This window comes from Onychostruthus taczanowskii, unplaced genomic scaffold, assembly GCF_017590055.1.
Source record: "Onychostruthus taczanowskii isolate IOZ18803 unplaced genomic scaffold, ASM1759005v1 scaffold120, whole genome shotgun sequence".
NCBI lineage: Eukaryota > Metazoa > Chordata > Aves > Passeriformes > Passeridae > Onychostruthus > Onychostruthus taczanowskii.
The window spans coordinates 1,030,908-1,052,531 of record NW_024498352.1 but is presented as its reverse complement, the minus strand read 5'-3'; the positions used below and the strand labels follow the sequence as shown (position 1 = coordinate 1,052,531).

Below are 21,624 nucleotides of genomic sequence, written 5' to 3'. Positions count from 1 at the left end.
CTACAAAAGAGAATAACAGCACAGATGGGTTTAGCTCCTCGGGAAAAAAGTACTATTTTATCTGACTTCTTACTGTTGCATAAAAACTCTGTGAAGTTCAACCCTACTGCTAAACCAAATTCTAAATTATCATATAACAGGAGGAGAGAAGTAAGATTTGGAAAAGCGACTGTGCAATATATAAAGTGCAGAAGTGACCTCAGATTACTTGCACAGCTGCTCTTTGACCATTCTTTCTTGAAGATCAGTAGATAAAGTGACTGTACAATTCCGCATACAATACCCATTTTCCTCAGGGATTTTTTTGCAGTACCTCCCTAAACTTATGTTTTCTTGTTCATGAAAGGGCTAAAATGATGCTGAGGATATTTTAGGAAAAAAACAGGAAATAAAGAAAATAAAGAAGTTTAAAAAAACAACCGAGAAAAAGACATAGAATGTGAAATCCTTAAGCACAGGAAATGGAAAGTCAAGTTTATGTCAAAACCATTATATTTCAAGCACATTAAAACACATACTACTCCTCTCAAATGAATACAGTAAATTCAGCTACCAAAACAAAGTACCCTGAATCATCTGTTAACCAAATATATTCAAACAGAAAAATTATCAGCTCTGGATCAGGTATGCCCAACAAAACACTCAAAGGCAAACAAAACCATGGGGTAATGTGGTTTTCCATTTAAATATTCCATGTAATTTAAACAGAGAGGAATGGAAAAGCAGAGTCACACTATGCATGCACAACACTTTCCCCAAATAATTATTATAATAGGCTAAAATATTCTCACACATGCACAAACACATTTTCACTTCCACCGACACATGAAAAGGTATGTCAGATGGGGTTGGGGGAACTATGGGTGTTTGTAACAATGTAACAAGACAGTCTCCTTGAACTATATAAGATACTTAGCAACATACTTAGTTCCACCCTGACTTAACTTCAACAATATCCAGTTGTTTCCAGTTAGAAGATTTCTTTACCCCAGGAAGGGAAATAATTAACTCATCCCTCACAAAGAAGTCTAAGTTTCAGTGGTCAGCATTCAATAGAGAGCTACAGTTCCACATTAGAGTTTCCAACAAATTACTGGTTTGTTCAAAGCAAAACCCCAAGATCCTTCATCCTATGTTTTAATAGTCATACCTACTCATTTTGCACTGTCTTTCATAATCTTCAGATAGCATGTTAAAACCACTGACCTGGAACAGAAATAACCTGTCAAAATTTCAAATAATCTGTTGTATTAGCTAATTTGTGACTTTGAGAGTGTAGTAAAAAGGCAAAGCCACAGAAAGGAAACTGTAGCCTTAACTTACGAGATTTCAGTGTACCAGTGAGCTTGACCTGCATTCCAAGCAAGATGTTGGCTTTGAATCAGAAGTCATACAACATTACTTAGATGCCAAGAGTTTAAAAGTGCATGGTGCATTGGGTTTTCTACATCAGATGTATACAGCTCTTTAACAAGATATTGGTAGTTTCTCACATACCACTACCTCATTATTCAGATAGCAAAAGCACTGGAAAATCTCTTAGCAGCAGAAAAAAAGCCCTGATCAATGAAGGACACACAAAGGGAAGCAGCACACACACCAAAATCTCTGCTAGATATTGCCAGATTCTATTATTACTTTAGTGATCTTCTGAATGCTGTCTTCAGCAATTTTTTTTCTCCTGTATTAGTGACAAAATTTTCATGTGTGGTCTGCAGCAATCTACACTTTGTTACTGTGCTGGTTCTGGCTGGGGTAATTTTGTTCACAGTAGCTAGTATGGGGCTATATTTTGGTTTTACATGTTAAATTATTCTCTTGACAAAGATGATTACACATGAATCAATCTTTACGGCATGCATGCATGCACATCGTTCTCTAAAATTAAACATGAAATGTAAACAGTGAACATGAATATTTTGAAGAATTTACCACCTATTCTAGCAGCTATAAAAGTAGGTGGGAGGGGACAAAGTTAAGACAACTGACACCAAACAGACCAAAGGGATATCCCATACCATACGGCATCACTCTTAGCACATAAAGCTGTTCAAAAAGAAGGGGGGAAATGTTCAGAGTGAAGGCATGTCGTGGCTGTGGGAGTTGTGCTCCCCCAGTTGCAGAACTTTGCTTTCCCCCTTGTTGATCTGTAAGAGGCTCCTGTCAAATCCTTTCTCCAACCTATCCAGGTCCCTCTGGATGGCAGCTTGACCCTCTGGTGTATTAGCCCCTCCTCCAAGACTGGACTCATCAGTAAAACTGCTCGTGGCCCATCACCCAGTTTGTTAATTAAGAAGTGTATGAAGGAAGGATTGGACACAGTACTAACCCTAGGAGCGCAGCAGTAGTTACTGGCCTCCAATCAGACTTTGCATCACTGATCACCACCCTCTGGGGTGATCTCGACTTTAGGAATACACCATGTAAATCACTGGCAACTCTATTAGGAAGAAATCCAAGCAACAGAAAGGATATAATTGGTAATAGCATTTACTTCATTATGAACTGAGCATGAAATCCATGCACTACCCTCAACAGTAGGATAAGTACAGTATTTACCTTACAAATAAGGAATCTTGAAGCCTTACCTATTCTCACCCTGATTTCCTCCTTAATCAACATTTAAATAAACAGATCTTCTTGAGAACTCAAACACTATTACATACATCAGATGCACTAACCTGATTTAAGAAAAATGTACCCTTCTTACCCTGTAGCTCTTTTTGTGTGTAATCCTTTATTACTACACAGCTGAAATGTCATTTCACTCCTTTTTAACATTTTGTTCCACTTAAATTGGTGGAGGCCAAAATACTTAAGCAACCACAAACTACTTCACAGCACCCCACTTGCATAAATGTACCTCTACAAAGGAATTTAAGAGCATAGACACTCATTCCTATTCTTAATCTACACTGTGTTTTCTGACCCATGAGAGCCCATGTTTAAAGAAGGTTGTGTGCTTGTCAGTCACATACTATGAAAATACTGAAAACTTAAGCATTAAAGTCATCCTGACTGCACTAGTGAAAACAGGAAGAAGAATATAATTAGAGGACTACAGAAGTTTATAACTCACAGTCTTATAGAAAAAAAAATGATTAGGGAATGTCTGAATTCCAAATATGGGGAAGAAGTCAGAATCCATAAAAAAACCCTAAGTATGTTAGTTCAGCAGAAAAGCTGCTGCAATCATACACAATTCTAGTATAATTTTTTATTGCACTGTATTAACATCTGGTTATAAAGCTTCTGATAAAAGCCCCAGCTTTTACCAGTGCTCCAAAAGACACAATTTACACCCAGAATATTACAGAACACAATCAATCCTTTGATTTTCACATGTATATACAAATGATCAGCAACAAAATCTAGCAAATCTAAATAATCTTTGATGAAGGATGCTTTAATTGAAGTAGCTTATTCTCTTAGCTATCAGTTGTCAAAAAAATTAGTCTTAAATCTTTCATTTAATAATTTTTACCCCTTCCTAACAACATACCTTTTTATTTTTTATAAGAATGGCTTCCATCTCTTGCTTTATAAATTTTACTTATTTTTTCTACTTCCTAGTGTTTCAGTTGTGTTTGAGATAATTAATTTTATTCAATTTGCACTCCACACAGCAATATGGCATTCTGTAATTTTTTTATATGAAAGTTGTACAGACAATAGGAATGAACATGTTGCCAAGGTTTCATTTAAAATTTCAAGGACAGAGATTTTTCTTTATGAGATTGGTCAAAATTTACATTGTGTTTGTTAAAATGAAATTCATATACTTCATAAAATACTCTTTTTTCCTAGGTTTGAGCATAATGCTTACACCCTTTACAAGGGTTATCTTTCAATTTTAATCTAAACCTGATCATGGAAAGAAATACCAGAAAAACAAGACTGAACCAGAAACATTCAAAAGAGCAGATGTTTATTGCCATGGCCTCTAAAAAAAACTATAAAAAACTTTGATCACTGAATATAAAACAATGCTTGTTACTCTTTGTTCAGGTAGCCTTATCTGCCTCCATTATTATAAGGCATTTTAATGAGATTTTTGAGAAAATAAATACCTTCAGTTTTGAAATTAGTCAATATATCTGAAACTATACATAAATTAGGTTCAGTACTTTGTTAGCACAAAGAGTAAATTACTCTCTTTTTTCGCTTTTCTCTACAGGATGACATGCCTTGACAAGTACAGGCCACCATTAAGGATGATGCATTCCTTTTGTTACCTGACAGACATATTGCAATAATCTGTGCTAAAAAATGTTAAAAGCAAATCCTGTGACACTTCTCCAAATTCTGAAGGAATGAGAATGTAACTGAAATGCACCTCTAATATTAAGATATGAAACTCTGCTCTCAAATATCAATAGCTGCATTGATTCATTTAATGCATATTCAATAAATACATTTACTTCCTGTAAGTATGTCTTTTGCATATTATAAACAGTCACTTTTAGTGGTGATCAATTTCCTTAAAGAAAACTGAAGAGATAGTTTGGCATTTAAAAATGCATGTATTAGACTTTAACCACACCCATGAGAATTACAGCTTTAGGCCAAAAACCAATACCCAAAGATCACGACCACCAGGTGTGTCTTGGCATTCCTACAGAATACCTGGCCAAATTGGTGGTATCACACAGGTAATCCAGGGTGTCATAGGAATCCTCTTTGGAGTGACAAATCTAGCCAAGGTAGAGCTGCAATAACTGCATCACTCTGTGCTACCTGCTGCTTCTGCCTTTCAGATTCCTGCTCCTCAAGAGTTGCCCTCAGGTCAAACAGACTCAAGATGATCTTCCCCACAGGCAGCACCATTACTGCCACTGCTTCCCTCTGCAGCACCTCAATTTTCTCCAGCCATGAAATGAGCATCTATAATTGTGTGACAGCATACTTTGTGACAGACTTGGCGCCTTTGCAAGTCTCCTTGTTTCTAACCAGTATCTCCCAGCAGGCATAAGAGCATTTCCCTGAAACTGAGACTGTTCAGCAGCCTCCTTCAATTCCTCCTCCTGTGCTTTGCTGGCCTGAGGGAAGCATACTACCTGTACTCTAAGCACATGTGTTGTCTGCAACAGTAAACCTCAGCTTGCTTTGCTAAAATAAAACAAACCACCCCAGAAAACCCGCCAACAAAAAATTAGCATCATTTCAGATTTTCACTAATGGATTTTCATTAAGAAAATCTAACTTAAATTTATAGCTGTTCAGAATTTCTTTCCATGTCTATCTCATCAATATATTCATACCTTGCAAGACAGTATCAGATCTGCAGAGAATTCTCATGCCGCTTGCGAACTTACTTATCAGCACCAGAAACACTACTAAGAAATGCCTGGTTTTTTTCTTTTAGCACTTTTCTTTCACCTCATCATTTATGATCCATCATTTTCCTATGCACACAAAATGTGTCAGACCATATCACAGGCTTCTTTGTCACATCAAGATCCAGAATTTTTAAATTAAAGTTACTAGTAACAAACACATGGCTTAACTCATCTGACAAAGCAGCAGTTAATTTTTTTCCTTAAGCTCAGAATTTGAATTAACTACAGAGCATTCATATACCATCACTATTTCAGCACTAGTGAAATAGTAGCAGATCTCCAGAGCGAATCAATTGGTGCTCAGAATCTGAAACATGTATCTGGGAGAAAAGCATCATTTCAGATTAAATCTTTCCTGGTTCTGAAAACTGAACTCCCTCCCATGAGCACCTGTGCATCCTGGGCACAATTTGCTTCAAAGGTGTATTTATGATCCAAGGGAAAACTTCAGTACAGGTACACTTAAATAAAAATGGCATTCCTTATTTTTTTGATTATTCTCTTTTCTAGTAGTCAAACTGAAGCACATTCACACATTAACACAGGTTTTGTAATCTGTAAAAATATAAAAAGAAATTCTATTTCAAGAATTCTAAAAACCTCCAAAACAGGAGGTCAAAGATGTTAGAAGGTTAAAATACCTCCAGTATGGTTAAAACAGCATTTTTATATAATAAAGCCCTTGGGTGTGCTTTGAGTTACTCAGTGGCTTTGTGTACCAGTCAATCCATCAACAACAACCTGAAGAACATAATGTACATTTTTTTTCTAGAAGATTATAAATAAATATGAGACACTTTTCCATTAAAGAAGTTACTTGCAAGTATCTTTTTAACGCCATCAGTTTTTCTAATTTGAATTGTATTATAACAGAATCATTAAAATTCAAGCAGGCGATTCAGTCTACATGACATGGGACAGGCCTTTTGTGACACAATTAAGCCTGTTCCTTTCAAGGGTAACGTCACAGAAGGTGAACACTAATTTTACTAACATAGTAAAGGAGGATGAATGATTGTGGGAAGGAAGGAAGCAAAAGCAAACTAGAAAGGATAATGTGGTTTTTTTTGTTTTTTTGGTTTTTTTTTGCTGTGAAGTTTGTCATATTTAACTTTCAATTTCTAAGTAGGTTATTATAGGGACAACAATTTGCATAAGAAGATCAAAGATTACTTGAAATGACAATGACTGCTCTGCAGCTATAATGTGAACAAAACAAACACAGTCTTTGCAGATGCCAAATGAACTTTAAGGTAATGATTAAAGACATCTTGGTAATAGAACATGATGCATAAATTACCCCCAACACTAGGTGTCAGAGTGCACATGCTACTTCTGAAAATTATTTAAAATCTCTTTGCTTTCTCATATGAAAGCCAGAGTTCCATGCAAACTAAAAAGGAAAGGTCACAACATTCTTTTGTTTCACTCTGAAGTACTTCTTTCAGAATACAGCAAATAGTTTTTATCAGATGGGACAACTAAAACCACGATAAAATTATAGCTCAAACCAAAACAATTTAAATATTTTTGAGAACAGCAGCTCTTAAGAAATTCAAATCACATAGCTTACACCCTTTTCAACATTGCCTTATTTGGCTCAAACTGCTGGTCAGGAAGCACTAAATACATGATACATTGGTGTCAATTTACTCCAAGTATTAGTAGGTATAGAAACTGACATCCTAATTCATAAATTCATTACAGCCTACATACAATTGCAACATGTATATTTTAAAAAGCCTAAAAAATCAGTTTCCTGCCACCCATTACTTTTCTTAGTAATAACAGTCACCCTTTCCATTGCTTCACGTAATATACCAGAATAGAAGTAGAAAGGTTCACTAACCCAAAAGGAAGTACTCTTGAATATTAAGACTGATCCACATCAGGACAAGATAAGCCTTATGAAAAAAGAGATGCAGCCTGTGGATTTTATGGATAGATGCTGATTACTTGCATAATTTGGAAAACCTAAAGTAGTTGTCCACTGCAGCTGTAAGGGATATGGTAGAAATTCGTGCCAATGGATTATAGATATATGTATCAAACATGCTATTAAAGGGGGGACCAGGGTTTAATCCTAGGATGCCGACACCTCGGCTGGCTGACAAGGGTGGAACTCGGCATTAACATACAAAGGAAACTCGGCTGCACAGGAGATGGTCGCTCACGGTGCATGTACCCGGGGACGCCCAGTGATGATGGCCCATGAAGATATACACCTGAGATAACCAGGGCCATCAACACCTTCCACCTGAATACAGGATTCCGGGAATCGGAGGAGGAACATTTGTCTCTTCCCGGACGATGTTTTGTGCAGCTTTGAGTGAAGAAAGAAACCAGCATGGATATGAGGAACTTTGAAAGGAGACAAAGGGACTCTGCCACGGGCAAGAAAGAGAGTGTAAGAACTGTCCCTGTAGAGCAGCAAGTGTGGACAAAGGGGGATTCGGTGCGATAGAGACCAGATCTGCATCTACCCATCCTGTATCCCAGGGTCTGCGCTGTCATTTTTTTTTTTTTTTTTTTTTTTTGGTGGCTGTCGGGACTGTAATACGGTCGCGAATAAATTTTTATTTTTTATTTTTGTTACGATTGGGTCAATTTTTATTTTTACTTATAACAGCAGCTCAGATCAACTGCCAACTAGCACAATCCTAGAGAAAATACTATTATTTCCACTAATTTTTAGTTAATACTGAGTTTAGTTGATACTAACTCAAGTCAACCAACCCGGAGAGGAGTGGACCCACTTCATTTCCCCCTGAATAGAGGAAAAACAAAAGGCCTGTTGGAAGTTAGGGTTTTTCCTTTTGTTTTCTTTCTCTCAGAGAATTATCTGCCATTTTGTTGCTAAGAGACAATAACGACCAGGTACTTAACAGAAAAAAGAAGTTGTCCCGGGAAAGATGCAGTCTCTTATCTGGGGGTTTCTCTTATCTCGGTTTCTCTCGGAGAATTGAGGAGGAAATAAAGAGGGCTGAGACAGCTTCGAGCTTCCTCTTGCTCTCTCGGTTTTGGAAAAAGGTCAGAGCTGCTGCTTGGGGGGGGATTCCCTGCTGTCACCGGAGTGGTAATGGTGGAATGACCAGGAATGCCATTTGGGTGTACATTTCTTCTATAAGACAGGGACTAGAAAAATTATTTGGCTACAGTTACACAAGCCTATGGTTAAACTAAAAGTTAACTCTATGAAGAGAAAATACAAAATTAAACAAAAAAGGAAGGAATAAGAAACTCTCTATCTTTAAAGTAAGCAACAGAGAATGAAGAATGAGTGCTGTTTTACAGATTAGGTGATCCAGTTTATCAGACAATAACTAAGATTATGTGATGATATTTTATACTATCGTTTTACATGTGCTCAAACAGGGCTGCTCTCACATTATGTACAGTCAGAAAACAGAAAAAGCATTACACATTTAAAACAAACACGGTATTAAAGAGAGAGAGAAATTTGTAAACAGACTTTAAAAAATTTTATTTTGAGCTTGATTACCTCTTATTTGTAGCTTAAATCATTTATATAAAAAAGAATTACACACCAAAATTAATGTCCTATGTTTTCTCACGTGATCTACAATGAATGTAAGCAATAACTTATGTTCAATGAAGCATCAGTTTGGTAATCAGCAAGATATTAGCATAAAACACATATTTCCAACGTCCCACTCTTAAAATTTTAAAATTATATAGAATAGTTAAGTGCAGATTAAGTGTAATTTTGAGAAAAAGAACATGCTTGACTTTCTTAAGACTATTAGCAGGAAAGAACTAGGACCCCGGAGTAGGTAATTAATGGTGAAATACAAATTGTCATACTTCCTAAAATTTTGTTGAACACAGTCTTGAAACAGTCTTGAAAAAACAAATATATCAAGAACAAAAGGCTTATCCATAGTTAAGATGCAAAGATACAAGTGGAGTTGGCTTATGAATGAAATACCAACTAGACAGACACTAAGTGCAAAACTGCTGGAAGTAGTCAAGGAGACTCTTAAAACACTGATAGAGTTTAATACTTAGCCCTTTTTATTTCTATCCTGAAAGACTTTCTGCAATAGCTTCCTGATGAAAAAGCGAATTTTTGCTTTATATTTTCATTGATGCTAGAATATCACTATCTTTTCTTGTGTCTAACTTATCTTGGCAATATAAAATAGGGACAAAATGCAGTTGTCATAAGTCTTCAAAATTTCCTGAGACCTTCTCCATTATATAAAATAAATTTTTTACTTTATAGAAGGAACGGCAATGAACGACTACTTTGAATTACTTAGTAGGGAAATCCAAATGTGAAACCAAAAATAAAAGTATGGTGATACTTGGTAAGAAGTTGAATGCCATTCTTTCAAAATAGCAAAAATTCATGGTAAGAATCAGGATGGAGAGTTGTTTTAAGTGAATGTATTGCACCAAGGTGAGAAGTTTGAAACAGATCAGGAACAGAGTTCCAAAATTAACAAAAATGAAAAATCTTCTGAGAAGTTCCATAGAAGCTTATTTAAATTACAACAGAAACCCCCCAAAGTTATTGTCTGTTAAATAAAGGTTCTGGAACGTATGCATTACCTTAATAACGGGATTGAGCAGAACAACACCCGACTTCTTTGTAATAACTTGCTTTGTTGTGTAATGATGTTCTATGAGCTGAGGAATAGTTGGAAACCCAGTTCCCTCAAAACGATATTGATTCTGTATGGAGGCAAAAGGAAAAACTTATTTCTCTATAAGCAATAGTTTGAACAAGAAACTGCCAAAGTACTTGACCAAACTTTCTTCATTAGTAACAACTCAGAAAAAAATGTACACTTTCCTAGAGTTATTTCAGATTCCTTTTCTAACCTACTGAATAGCATTTCTACTAACTTAACTGGAATGATAGTTATGAAAATGATAAATTAATAAATGCAAAATTACTGCATCATTCATTTAAGGCAATATGATAAAATAACGATTTAAACTCTTAATTTAAATATATAGGCCAGTTAAAATCAAAACTATTACAGAATGAAATAAAAATACTGTAAACCAGAAAAAACAACACCAACTTCTTATTTATTTCTAAAAATTATAGCAAGCAAACTAAAAAATCCAAATTATAAAATACCAAAAGCGGTAAAATAAACAGGAGGTACACAATACTATCCTAATCTCATCTCCTTTCATTTATTGTCTCCTAAAATTAGTAAATTCCTGGCATAGAGTATAGAATGCATGATTGGTCTTTAAAAAGAGTATCTATCAGGCATGTCTACACGAACTAGAGACAAAGGCAGGTGATAAACAGGCTTGAAAGAGAAGTTGGGCAGGACCCTGCAGGTGATTGTGAAACAGGAAAAAGTCTCCTGCTTTCATAAGTCTCAGCATCTACAGACAGAGCTTTTCCCGCAAGGCAGTAGCTGCCATAAGCCGGCCTGACAACGCAACAATGAACAAGTACTGCAATTTTAAAAACTCAGAGCACAGATAGTGATTAAAGTTCATTTACACAAATGAGCAATGAACACCTCTACCACTGGCATGCCTTCTTTCTAGCTCGAAGGGCTGAATTCCTTGCACAGTGCAGTCTAAGTTCATTGTTTCCTTAAGGGTTAAAGCATTAACTTCCTGAAATGTGTCACTGCTGTTGGTAAAGACAGCAGGCTCTTGTCAGCTGTTTTTAACATTCACAGATGTCTGTAATAAAAATGTTACCATAGTCTGAACGTTTTGTTGTTTCTTAAATAGTGACTCAGCTTTGATTGACCACTAACACTAGTTCCCATCCCTGTCAAGTAAGCTCCTTCATACTTCTGTCCTGATGATGCAAAAAACCTGCTGTACTAACAGTCTCCTCAGCACAACCACCACTACTGCCTATTATTTCCCCATTCCAGATCCAGCCACTGCCCATCTGCTGCTAGTGGAGACCTTTAGAGCAGCCAGTGTCCTTTCACTCTGTGTTTACACCCAATCTTGACCCTTACTAAGATCACTAGCAAACAAAAATTTTTAAATGGCACAGCCTCCAATAAGCAGAAGTGAAGACAATGGTAGCCTTGAATGACAGCAATGAATTTTGATGCTTAATTATTAATGAATTAATTTATTAATTTATCACACACATATTTGCATCAAGATCAGCCTTTAAAATAATGGTAAAACCAGAGACAGAACACTTATATAACTAAAGGATTGCTGTTAAAATAGATGTCCTACTCTAACCTTCAGTACTTGATTCATAAGAAAGTATGGAAACCTGTCAATGATCCAAGAGTGTGGTTTGACCAATCAGAAACCCAATTCCACATTGTTCATACCAATGTAAACAAACAAACAAACAAATCCTTTGTACTAAACTCTCCTTAAACTTGCCTACAAAAACGTCCATGAATATATCCTTCACTACATGACCCTAACACTCCCAACACCTATTTTCTAGAGTTTAATAAGCTTTTTCCTCATTCTCAGAAAATTCATCCCATAGGAATGCATACAGCAGATGGAACATCTTTAAGGAAAAAAAAAGTGTTAGCTTTCATAATTGACAAGAAAATCTACTACAAATTAATCCCAAGAGCAGATGAACATAATGCTCTATTAGTAAATGTACAAGCAGGTAAATATCTCGACCTGACAATGCTGGGACTGTCCAGGCCATGCAACAGTATCAGTCTTACATTTCAAATTTAACTGCTAAGTACAAAACTATGGAGAGAAAGATAGCTTCTTTTGTTTTGTTTTGCTTTGGAGGAAATTCTCCCCCCACACACACACAAAAGAAGAGTCAGCTTACAGGTAGGCCCCAAGCCAATAGTTGGAACTTGGACTTGAAAGTCAAACTTATCTTTTTCAAGATCTACTTGCACATATAATGATTTGCACGAAGTTATTTCAATTAGACCATGTACATAATGTGCTTTTATTTCTGCAGGGTCAGATCAGGGTGCACCAAGAATATTGTAAGACTCTGGGTATAGGTAATTTTACTGCTTTTATTTTCTCATTTAGCAGTCTGACATATCAAAATACTTTAAGGCCATACAATCAAAATAAAATAAACACTGACTGTGTGTTCACCTCTATGAAGAAAATTCTAGATGAGAACTAATAAACACTCTCCACCGTGACAGGTGTCTATTTAATCCTAGAAAAGCATGGCAACCTCTGTGAAGTCTGAAAAATATTACTGCTTCTCAAAAGAAAATAAACCAGGTACACAATATTGAGTTACCCCAGGCATGCTGCATCATATGGGGATTCAGACAATGAAATTCCCTCAGTGTAATATCATATGCAATTAAATGTGTGAATTTTTCTGTACATGGGAAACTTTATTACAGGAGACTGAAGAGACAGCACTACTGAATCAAAACGGAGAATGATTTGCTGCAATTTCATGCTTTAAGAAAAATTTCTAGCAATGTTATGGGAACTGTTACATTCTGAATAAGTTTCAAATTCTGCAAGGTAAAAAGAAAATTTATTCAAGGTAAAAAGAAAATACATTAAAAAACATCAAGCAAATCACTAAGAAGAATAAAAACCCCCACACTGTATAAAGGTAGATAATAATTAATATATTGTTCATTAAGTCATCAATTTTTCCTCAGAGCAACAAGGCGGGGGGTCAATTCTGGTCCTTAGAAGCATACACACTGTGCAACATCCAAAAGTGTTTGTATTATACTGAACAAAACAATTACCACAGGACTAAAAAGAAAACAGGCATCGCCAGTGCAACAGGGACTTCAATTCCCATGTGTATAAAAACCAACACAGATTATTTTCTTCTGCATGGCCGTTTCAATTTTTCAGGAAGATGCAGTGGGATCTTTACAGTCTGAACTAGAAGTAGCCTAATTTGCACTAGCTATGAAAATGGGTAACCATGTAATCAATAACCAAATGCAAATGCATAAATAAAGAGTAACAATTTCCAGATTTCAAAACATTTACAGAAATATCTTGGCTTTTCAGTATAAGACAAAAGATACTGAATAACCTGATACTTCATACTTTTCCTTTGTTTCCCAGAATGACCTTTACCCCTGATTCCAGAACTGATGGAAATATTTCTAACACTTTCATATTTGCACATAAAGGCTAAATCCATTTGATATAGTAAACTATGTAGATCCTAAATTGAATATTCAGTACTATATCAGAGACGTACATCAGCATATTGTATGATAAAGTGTCTCCGTTGTCCATCTGAAAACACAGAAAGGACATATTCACCAGGTTTCCCGTGGCTCTCTCGCACCAAGAAGTCTCCTTGCTGTTTTAACAGCTCCTGGGCTTCTATTCTTGGAATTGCACCATGATACCAGTCTTGCTCAGCCAATGGTTTCTCAGTGGTTGAGATTACATCAAAGAACTTGGGAAAAATATTGAAGAAAAATGTTACTATAATAGCACACTTTTAGTGTTCACTTGTACATTAAAACTATCACAAACAACAATAATTTCTGTTTTATGTATCAAAATCAGATACATACAAAGACACATACAAACAAGATCAAGGCTCTTACACTTCCACAAAAGCATACTGATCACTTTATTTTCTGTTTACCTGAAAAATCAATATATCCAAAGCAGAAGTTTAAGGAATCATCCATAAACCATGCAATATTTTTTATGTGGCTTGTTATTTTTTGTAAGCCATAATGACCAACTCTTTCTCACACATTCTGACATGCTATTAACAACTGAAAATTAATCATTTCTCTATCCAGACAGAAACTTCTTAGACACAAAACCATAATACATTGACTCATACAAATCACTTGAACTGGATAAGCTGTTTTCACAGAATTTATCAATTGCATCCCAAATCAATTCATAATTATGAGCCTTTTTTCCTAGCATGTACCCTGTAGTGCAGAGTACACACCTGGGTGTAGTGCCCTCATGAACTCTATGATAAGGCACAAAGATTGCAAGGAATTTTTTTCACTGCATGGAATTGGCTGCAAATGAAAGCTACTCGCTGTAAGTGGAAGCTAATGAGTTTTAATCTATGATTTCACACATTAATTTTAACATGCCTCCATTATTTAAAAAAAACACTGAAGGAAACTTTATATTTTGTCACTGATCACTTCAGATTTATTTGTTATGGGTAGGAAGGCAAGCCCTCATTAAGCTGTATGTTATTCAAAAGCAATGCCAGAGCTCATAGAAATTCTAACAGGCAGAGTGGTAAAGCTCTGAACAACATGACACAGAGCACACTGTGAGTAGAACAGGCATGTGAATGTTCCCCAGCCTCCGGAATTGCACCTAGGTAACAGCATACAGATCTACGTCTCAGTGAAGGACAATCAAACAGATGCAAGCAAAGCAATACCATTCTGAATTAACCTCTGCTATTGCTCTGCTCTGATAACAACCCAGGCTGGAGGCCGTCTGTACATTTAAGGTTTTTCTCAGAAGATACTTAGATTACAGTACCTCACCTAGTCCAAAAAACACTAGGAATGGTCTCAGACTCTGAGAGTGGAAATGAGCAGACCTACAAATGGGAATCTACACAGGAATTCTTTAGTGCTTGCATACATTTTTAGCTGTTAAAAATATCGTTGTTGGCTTCAGGTTGCCTAAGTTATACCTCAAAGGACCAGTTCAGTCCTTTGTCATGATCTTTAGTCAGGATCTTGATGGAAAACCGGGGAACACATTTAAGAACCTGACAGACCCTTGTGTTCTCAGATATTAACAGACAAAGAGAGAATCATCATGGATGAAGCTCTTATCAAGGAGAATTTCAGACCTGAGATTTGAAATAAGCACTATAACAAATAGGCTGATCACTAGAAAGAGTGTGTGCTCTGTTACACAGTCAGAGATAGGAAGTACTATGTAAGAAATAACTACAGCTTGAACAGAAATTGCACAGAGATTTTAGAGGCAAAAGCTGTACTCCAAGGTTATGAGTTTAATAGCACAATGAGCTGCTAAAAAGCAGAAATAATGATTGGCCAAGAAGGTAGTCATAACTTTCAATTTCATCAACAGTTAAAAAACATCCCAGGTGAAAACTGCTCACCACTGTTAAATGACATTATGACATTTTCTTTCACAAATTTATAAAAGAAAGAGAAAAGCTTTCAAAATGTTAGACAATGTTATTTTCTTAAACACTTATTTCAAGTAAATATTTTATGTATTTATTTATTTATTCAAAGATTCTGAGCTTGACTTGAAAGAAAACCTAGACCTCCGTTAAGTTCAGAGCAGCAAACCCTTTGACAGGAGCCAATTCCTACTTGAGAGGGAATGCTTCTAAGGATAAAACAACAGTACAGGATTACTAATCTACTTCATGGCCTTCATGAAAGAAAGTTTTAAAAAAACCAACCTGACATGCAATTTATTTTATAGCTCAAAAATGAAGCCACCAGATTATAACATCTGCTTATGTATAAACTGGGTGCAGGCTGAGGTATCATTCAGACAATCAGTATCAAATCCCAAAACAAAGCATCTTAAGAGCCTTTATGACAGAAAAAGAGTTTATGGAAGGAAAACAGAGCATTTTAGACATAGATAACAATGGTGTTGTCTATAACTCTATAATAAATTTTCCCTCTCTTTGAAATTTGATCGAAGTATTACTTATTAATTCAGAAAGAAACAGTGGAAATTCCATGGAGTTTTCTCTGTTGACTGTCCTTCATTTTACCTTACCTTTACTTTTTATCATATCAAGATGGTTTTTCTGATGAAGCAAATGTTCTTGAGTGTCACTAAAATCACATTATTTTTATGAACAAGTCTTCTTATTCCAACATATTTTCTCTGTGATATAATATCAACCCTAACTGGCTATAGAATAAAACATGGCTGAAAGCCCAGAAAAAAGAATACCAATGCAGGATACATGTATCTACTTTAATATTGATTTCAACTCAGTTTACCACTATTAGTACTAATATTTCTACTACATTTTATAGTTAGAATTAGATGATAGATTAGTCTTTGAGGAAAATAGAGGAGGAAAAAAAAAAAGCTACCTGCACAAAATGAAATGCCCACCTCTTTTCTTTAAACTCTACTTAAATATCAGCCAGCAAGTTAATATGACAAGTTTATATTCTAGGCCTTAATGTTTTACAATCTCATTTGGAGAAAGGATCTCTTGCTCACTTGTATGTACACTTACAGAAGCACTCAATGATTCAATAGTCTAAAGGAAGAAATATTGCTTCTAGGAGTTTTGTTGTTAATTTTGCTGGAAGGTAACAATAATTAATCAAACTGTGCAGAAAGAAAGGAACTCACACTGCACATTTCAACTCTCCCTCTCCCCAACTTTTCAGGTTTTTTTCCTACCTTTAAGATTTCCATTGCCCTTTAAGATTTCCATTTATTGTCATATTTCACTCGGATTATTGGGTTGTACCAGGGGGGTTGGGGGGCGGTGCGTCCTTATATATTTTTTAAAAGTGTGAACTTTTTCTTCTACAAGGAGATGGCCTCATGTATTTCATCATGCTCCTCATGGATCTAGTACTGACCTCTTTATGTATATTGAGCCCCCTTCTTTCTCCCTGTTTAACAATCTATTAAAACTTATGTTCTCCTCCAAGAGTAAAAATAAGCAGTCCTCAGCTGCTTCCCTTATTTCAAGAAAAAAACTGATCAAACAGCCGTGTGTTATTTCTAACTCAAAAAAAAATGTATAGTATTCCTGCACGTGCACTAACAATTAAATAAAAATAATAATGGGGATGATATTTTATTACACTAATAGCATGCTCAATATTGTATTATTGTATATAATCTGAATACAAATGTTCAGTAATGCCTTATTTTCCATCTTTAAGCAAAGAAAACATTTTTTCAAGGTATTTTTTCTCTCATAGTGTAAAAGAGTAGCACTGACACAAACAAGAATGTAAAGCAATAAATTTAAAGTTGATAATTTGAGACAATACCCTATGGAATATTCCATCTCTGTGTACCAAGCTCATTCCCACATGCTAATAGTACACCATCTGAAACGTCCATTAATTATCCTACAAACATCCTATTATCCTATAAACAGTAAACAATAACATCCTATATCCTATTATCCTATAAACAGTAAAAAAAACCCCTATAAACAATAGCAGATGTTTGTGTCAAGCTCAAATGTCTAATACCAAAAAAAATATGCAGCAGGGCAGAAGCTTGCATTCATGATGCAATTTGTTGCTCAGACTCTTCATTCAGATTATTCACAGCATTTCATGACTGGTACATGAAAGTTACCCCCACGGGTTTGTTTCCTCTCTTCATTTGATTAAACTTACATCTCTTGCTGTTATAGAAAACTGACTTGCATTTTGTCCCAAAAAACCTACCTGAATCCTTAGCCCTGTTTCTTTCTCTTCAAACTACACTTTTTTCCCTGTACTAGCTTCTCATTCTGAGAGCATATATAGAATTTCAGTGTCAACACACAAAAACTCTTGCCTATTTTTAGAATGGCACAGTTTCCCTATGACTTTTTCCAGATGATGTACAAAAAATTAGTCCTATCAAATTTATAGAAACAAAATTCAATCTATCCTACCAATTAAAAATTTCTAAAGTTTTAATACATGTAAAAATTAAATACTTAGAAATACTTTAAAAACTTTAAATGCTTAAAACAAATAATGTGAAAACAGGTAGGTAAGATCACATTTTAGACTAGACTATATGAGAAGATCAGTACCGATCCTTTTCCAAATCTGCTTTGACATCCTTTTTGTACTGGTCTATTTAAAGAAATAGATATTTTTAAATGTATGTTAATATTACTTTACAACACACATTCAAGAACAATTTTTAATATTTTGTTGATGGATAATAAGTTTTAAGTACCAATTTATATATTTAGCAATTAAACACGCTTATGTAGTTGTCAGCAGGAAACAGCTGACCACATTTAATTGCTAAGTACTAATTTGTGAAGCAAATTTGAGCTGTATACATATGGTCAGCTTTTCTAACACAAACAAAATCACTAAATCAAAATACAAAGCAAAACTGATTATTGGCTAGAAATTTATATATTCTAATGCGGAAGTAATTTAGGTGTACTTTAGGCAACACGTAATCAATATTGCACTTGTTACTCAGATTTTACTTTCTGACTCAAATGAACCAATGCCAATCTTACTTCTTCCAAATATATTCCAAGGTTTCACCAATCATATCTACCACATATCTACAGCCAGATTTACATCAGCTTCCATGGAATGAAATCAGAGTGTGGCACGTAGACTATTGAAAATGACACTTTAAGGCAAATGAGATTTTGACATTGACTTTCCCTGATTTAATCTAAGCATTTTATTTCAATCTTCCTCTTGAGATTTTTTTTTCTCTTCCAAATTTTCTCTGAAGCAGTTTCAGGTAGGTTTTTTCTGGGGTTTGTAGAAGCTTTTTGATTTATTTTGAAGTCATAAGTTTTATAATACATAGAAACAGATGAATGCTGTGTCTCACCTACATAAAGAACAGAGGTCACAGAAATACACATTTTAATCGGTTTTTAATATGAGATGCTGTCTTTTTACCACAACTAGAACTTTAATAAAATTAAGATCACAACAATGTGGAGATTTTGTTTAACATCAAAGGCACTTTAATATTTTAGCAAGGTTTTTCCGGTTACTTTTCAAATGCCATGCAACTTTCATGTTTTTCAGAGGAAAAGCCTTTCTACTCTAATTTTATCTCATGATCATATTTATTTTTCCATTCTGTCATCACTATGTACAGTTGTCCTCTGTATACGCATGTATCTTTACACGTATGTAATTGTTATCACTTCCACCCATTCTGAATACTATCTAGCTTAAATATGGTTTGCTGTGTCTGTTAATGGGTCCTTGGATGCAATCCTGCAGCATAAAATAAAAGACCCATTGCTTCTGAAGTTTTCTCAAGAATCCTACTTTGAGCTTGTATTTTAGGTGACAAGATCAAAATTAAAAGGCAATTTTAAACAATTTTTAAAACTTCACCCAACTTTCTCCCAGGATTTTTTTCTTTTGCTTGGTTTTTGAGTTGTTGTTTTGGTTTGATTTTAAGTTGGGAGGGTTATGGTGATCACATGTTCCACTTCAAGAAAAAGGCAGAAGGTTTTTAAATACAATCTGATGCATCCACAAGTAGATGCTCAAGGATTCTAACTAATCTTGCAAGCTTCCACATGAAACAAACAGAAGGAAATACAAAAGTAAAACAAGCAAGAACATTTGTCCAGCAATTACAAAATTTTAACAAAAGCTAACTATATCTCAGAGATACTCAACAACCATTTTTAGTGGGGTTTTAAGCAAGATTACTTAAAGTAAATTAAATATTACCAGCAGTAGTAGCAATAGCAACAATATGCTTATACATTGAAGCTTTTTACAAAAAAATATGGTAATACAATTATTGCAACAATTGCACAAATTTGTAAAACAAGTGTGCACATCTAACCTAATAGAGATTATTATCATATAGTGCATTTCAAGAAAATCAGCCTCATTGGGAAGAATATTCTGAACAATACAGCACCACTCTGGGAGCAGCAAAGAACATACAAACTGAGTCTCTAAGTGTGGCAAGTTGTTCTAACATAGCATTATATCATGATATTATTCTGCATGTTGATCAGTCAGAACAGTGTTTATATAGCATTATTTTAATGTAATTTTTGTCCATTCAGATGGACATGCATGATGTTTCAAGGAAAAATAAATCTTATTTAAGCTGAAAAAATCACAGAATATATCATAACATTACAGTATTGGTGCTACTTACCGATGATGAACCCAACATGGATTTTGGAGACCTTATAATTCCAGCTATGGAATGACGTATAGTGTCAAATCTTGACACTTTATCCTTCTTGTCCTAGGAGAAAGGCCAGAATCTTTAGTGAAAAAAAGCAAATCAATAGGAACACTGATTTATTGGAGAATGTACAATATAGAATACTGAATTTCACACAAATAAAAGATAGGGGTTGAACTGCTACTTATACAAGCCAGGAAGTGTCAGAATCAGTAGGATTAAACACCATTTAGCCACTTACAAATTCTGTATTTCCTAAAATACTTTGTGCAAGTATTTGAACTATAAAGAAAACTGGAATTCTTTTATACTCCAAAAACAAGAGACAAAACTGTCAGTTCTCCTGAAATACCTGAAATTTTAAAGGGACAGTGATTTGAAAATATGTAATAAAACCCCCCAGATAGTAAAAAACTCGATATATGTGCATTATCCTTACTTAAAATATTTTTTAGGGTTTTTTCCCTTTATTAACAGGTCTTTCTCTAACAACAGACTACCTGAAAATATTAGGACCCATTGGTGCAAGTAATAAAAGCCATTTCTCTTCTGGCATTACTGTAAACCGTAAGTGCCACTGTCACTTCTGAGAAGCCACTGTCTGAATTTAAAATTCTGCAAGAATAGGGCTGTGACTGGAACACTGAAACAGCCTTTAAGCATCTCCAATTCAGCAGAAGCCAAAATAAATTCCAAGGTCTCAAAAGCTGACTTAGTCCAAAGACTATATTTTTCTTCATCTCTTACTATCAGCTCTCAAATTAACAACAACCTTTTAAAAAAAAACCTATTTCAATATGGAAAAACTGAGTTTATTCCTTGTAAATTTCCTTCAGAAATAGCAAGGTATCTTGAAGCAGAAAAATCACACATAAACAACCTCCTTCTAATTTGCTTTAGGTTAACTAAACTGTAAAAAACTGATAATGAAGAGAGACTACAACTGTTTGCCAGTGTTACAAAGAAAAATTGCTTCCAAGTTCCCACCTTTGACAGAAGAAATCAAAGACCTCATAATGTAAGAAACGCAGCTTCAGTTTATTCCAAGACTTCCAAACAAGCAATAAATCTGCACACCAAATTTAGCAGTCTCTGAAAATTATTTCCAAATAGAGTTTATTTTGCAAGACACAGGTTAAATGCTCTCTTAGTAAAATAATGCTATTTATTTGGTAGCAGAAGTGTGCAATTTGCCTTAATTGTACACTATTGAATAAAAGAGTGCAATAACCAGCCAAATTGTGAGAACTCTGATAGGGAGTGCATCTGTCACAGACATACTCATTAACTATGTGCCCACTTACCCATCAGTAACATTTTTATACATTTATCAGACTCGAATATTGTCATATACTAAATAATTTTAGTAAAATAATTCTGTGCTGAAACCTGATTTTTATTCTTATGATGCTGCTGAATTAAGCTGCTTACACAAAAACCCCCAAAAAAACCCTAACAAAAAATCAACCAACGAACC

General features: G+C 35.0%; 1 protein-coding gene across 4 annotated transcripts in view; it reads right to left on the bottom strand.

The window, feature by feature from the left end:
* FER (FER tyrosine kinase) overlaps positions 1-21,624 on the bottom strand; it is a 152,224-nt gene that overhangs the window by 68,404 nt on the left and 62,196 nt on the right. For 3 of the 4 annotated variants that reach the window (XM_041395879.1, XM_041395880.1, XM_041395881.1), the window contains 3 exons: positions 20,115-20,207; positions 13,501-13,704; positions 9,915-10,037 (listed from right to left, as the gene is read on the bottom strand). In XM_041395879.1, the coding sequence (XP_041251813.1) occupies positions 9,915-10,037; positions 13,501-13,704; positions 20,115-20,207 (420 nt within the window). The remainder of the gene's footprint in view (positions 1-9,914; positions 10,038-13,500; positions 13,705-20,114; positions 20,208-21,624) is intronic. The other variant, XR_005952028.1, reaches the window with a different exon arrangement.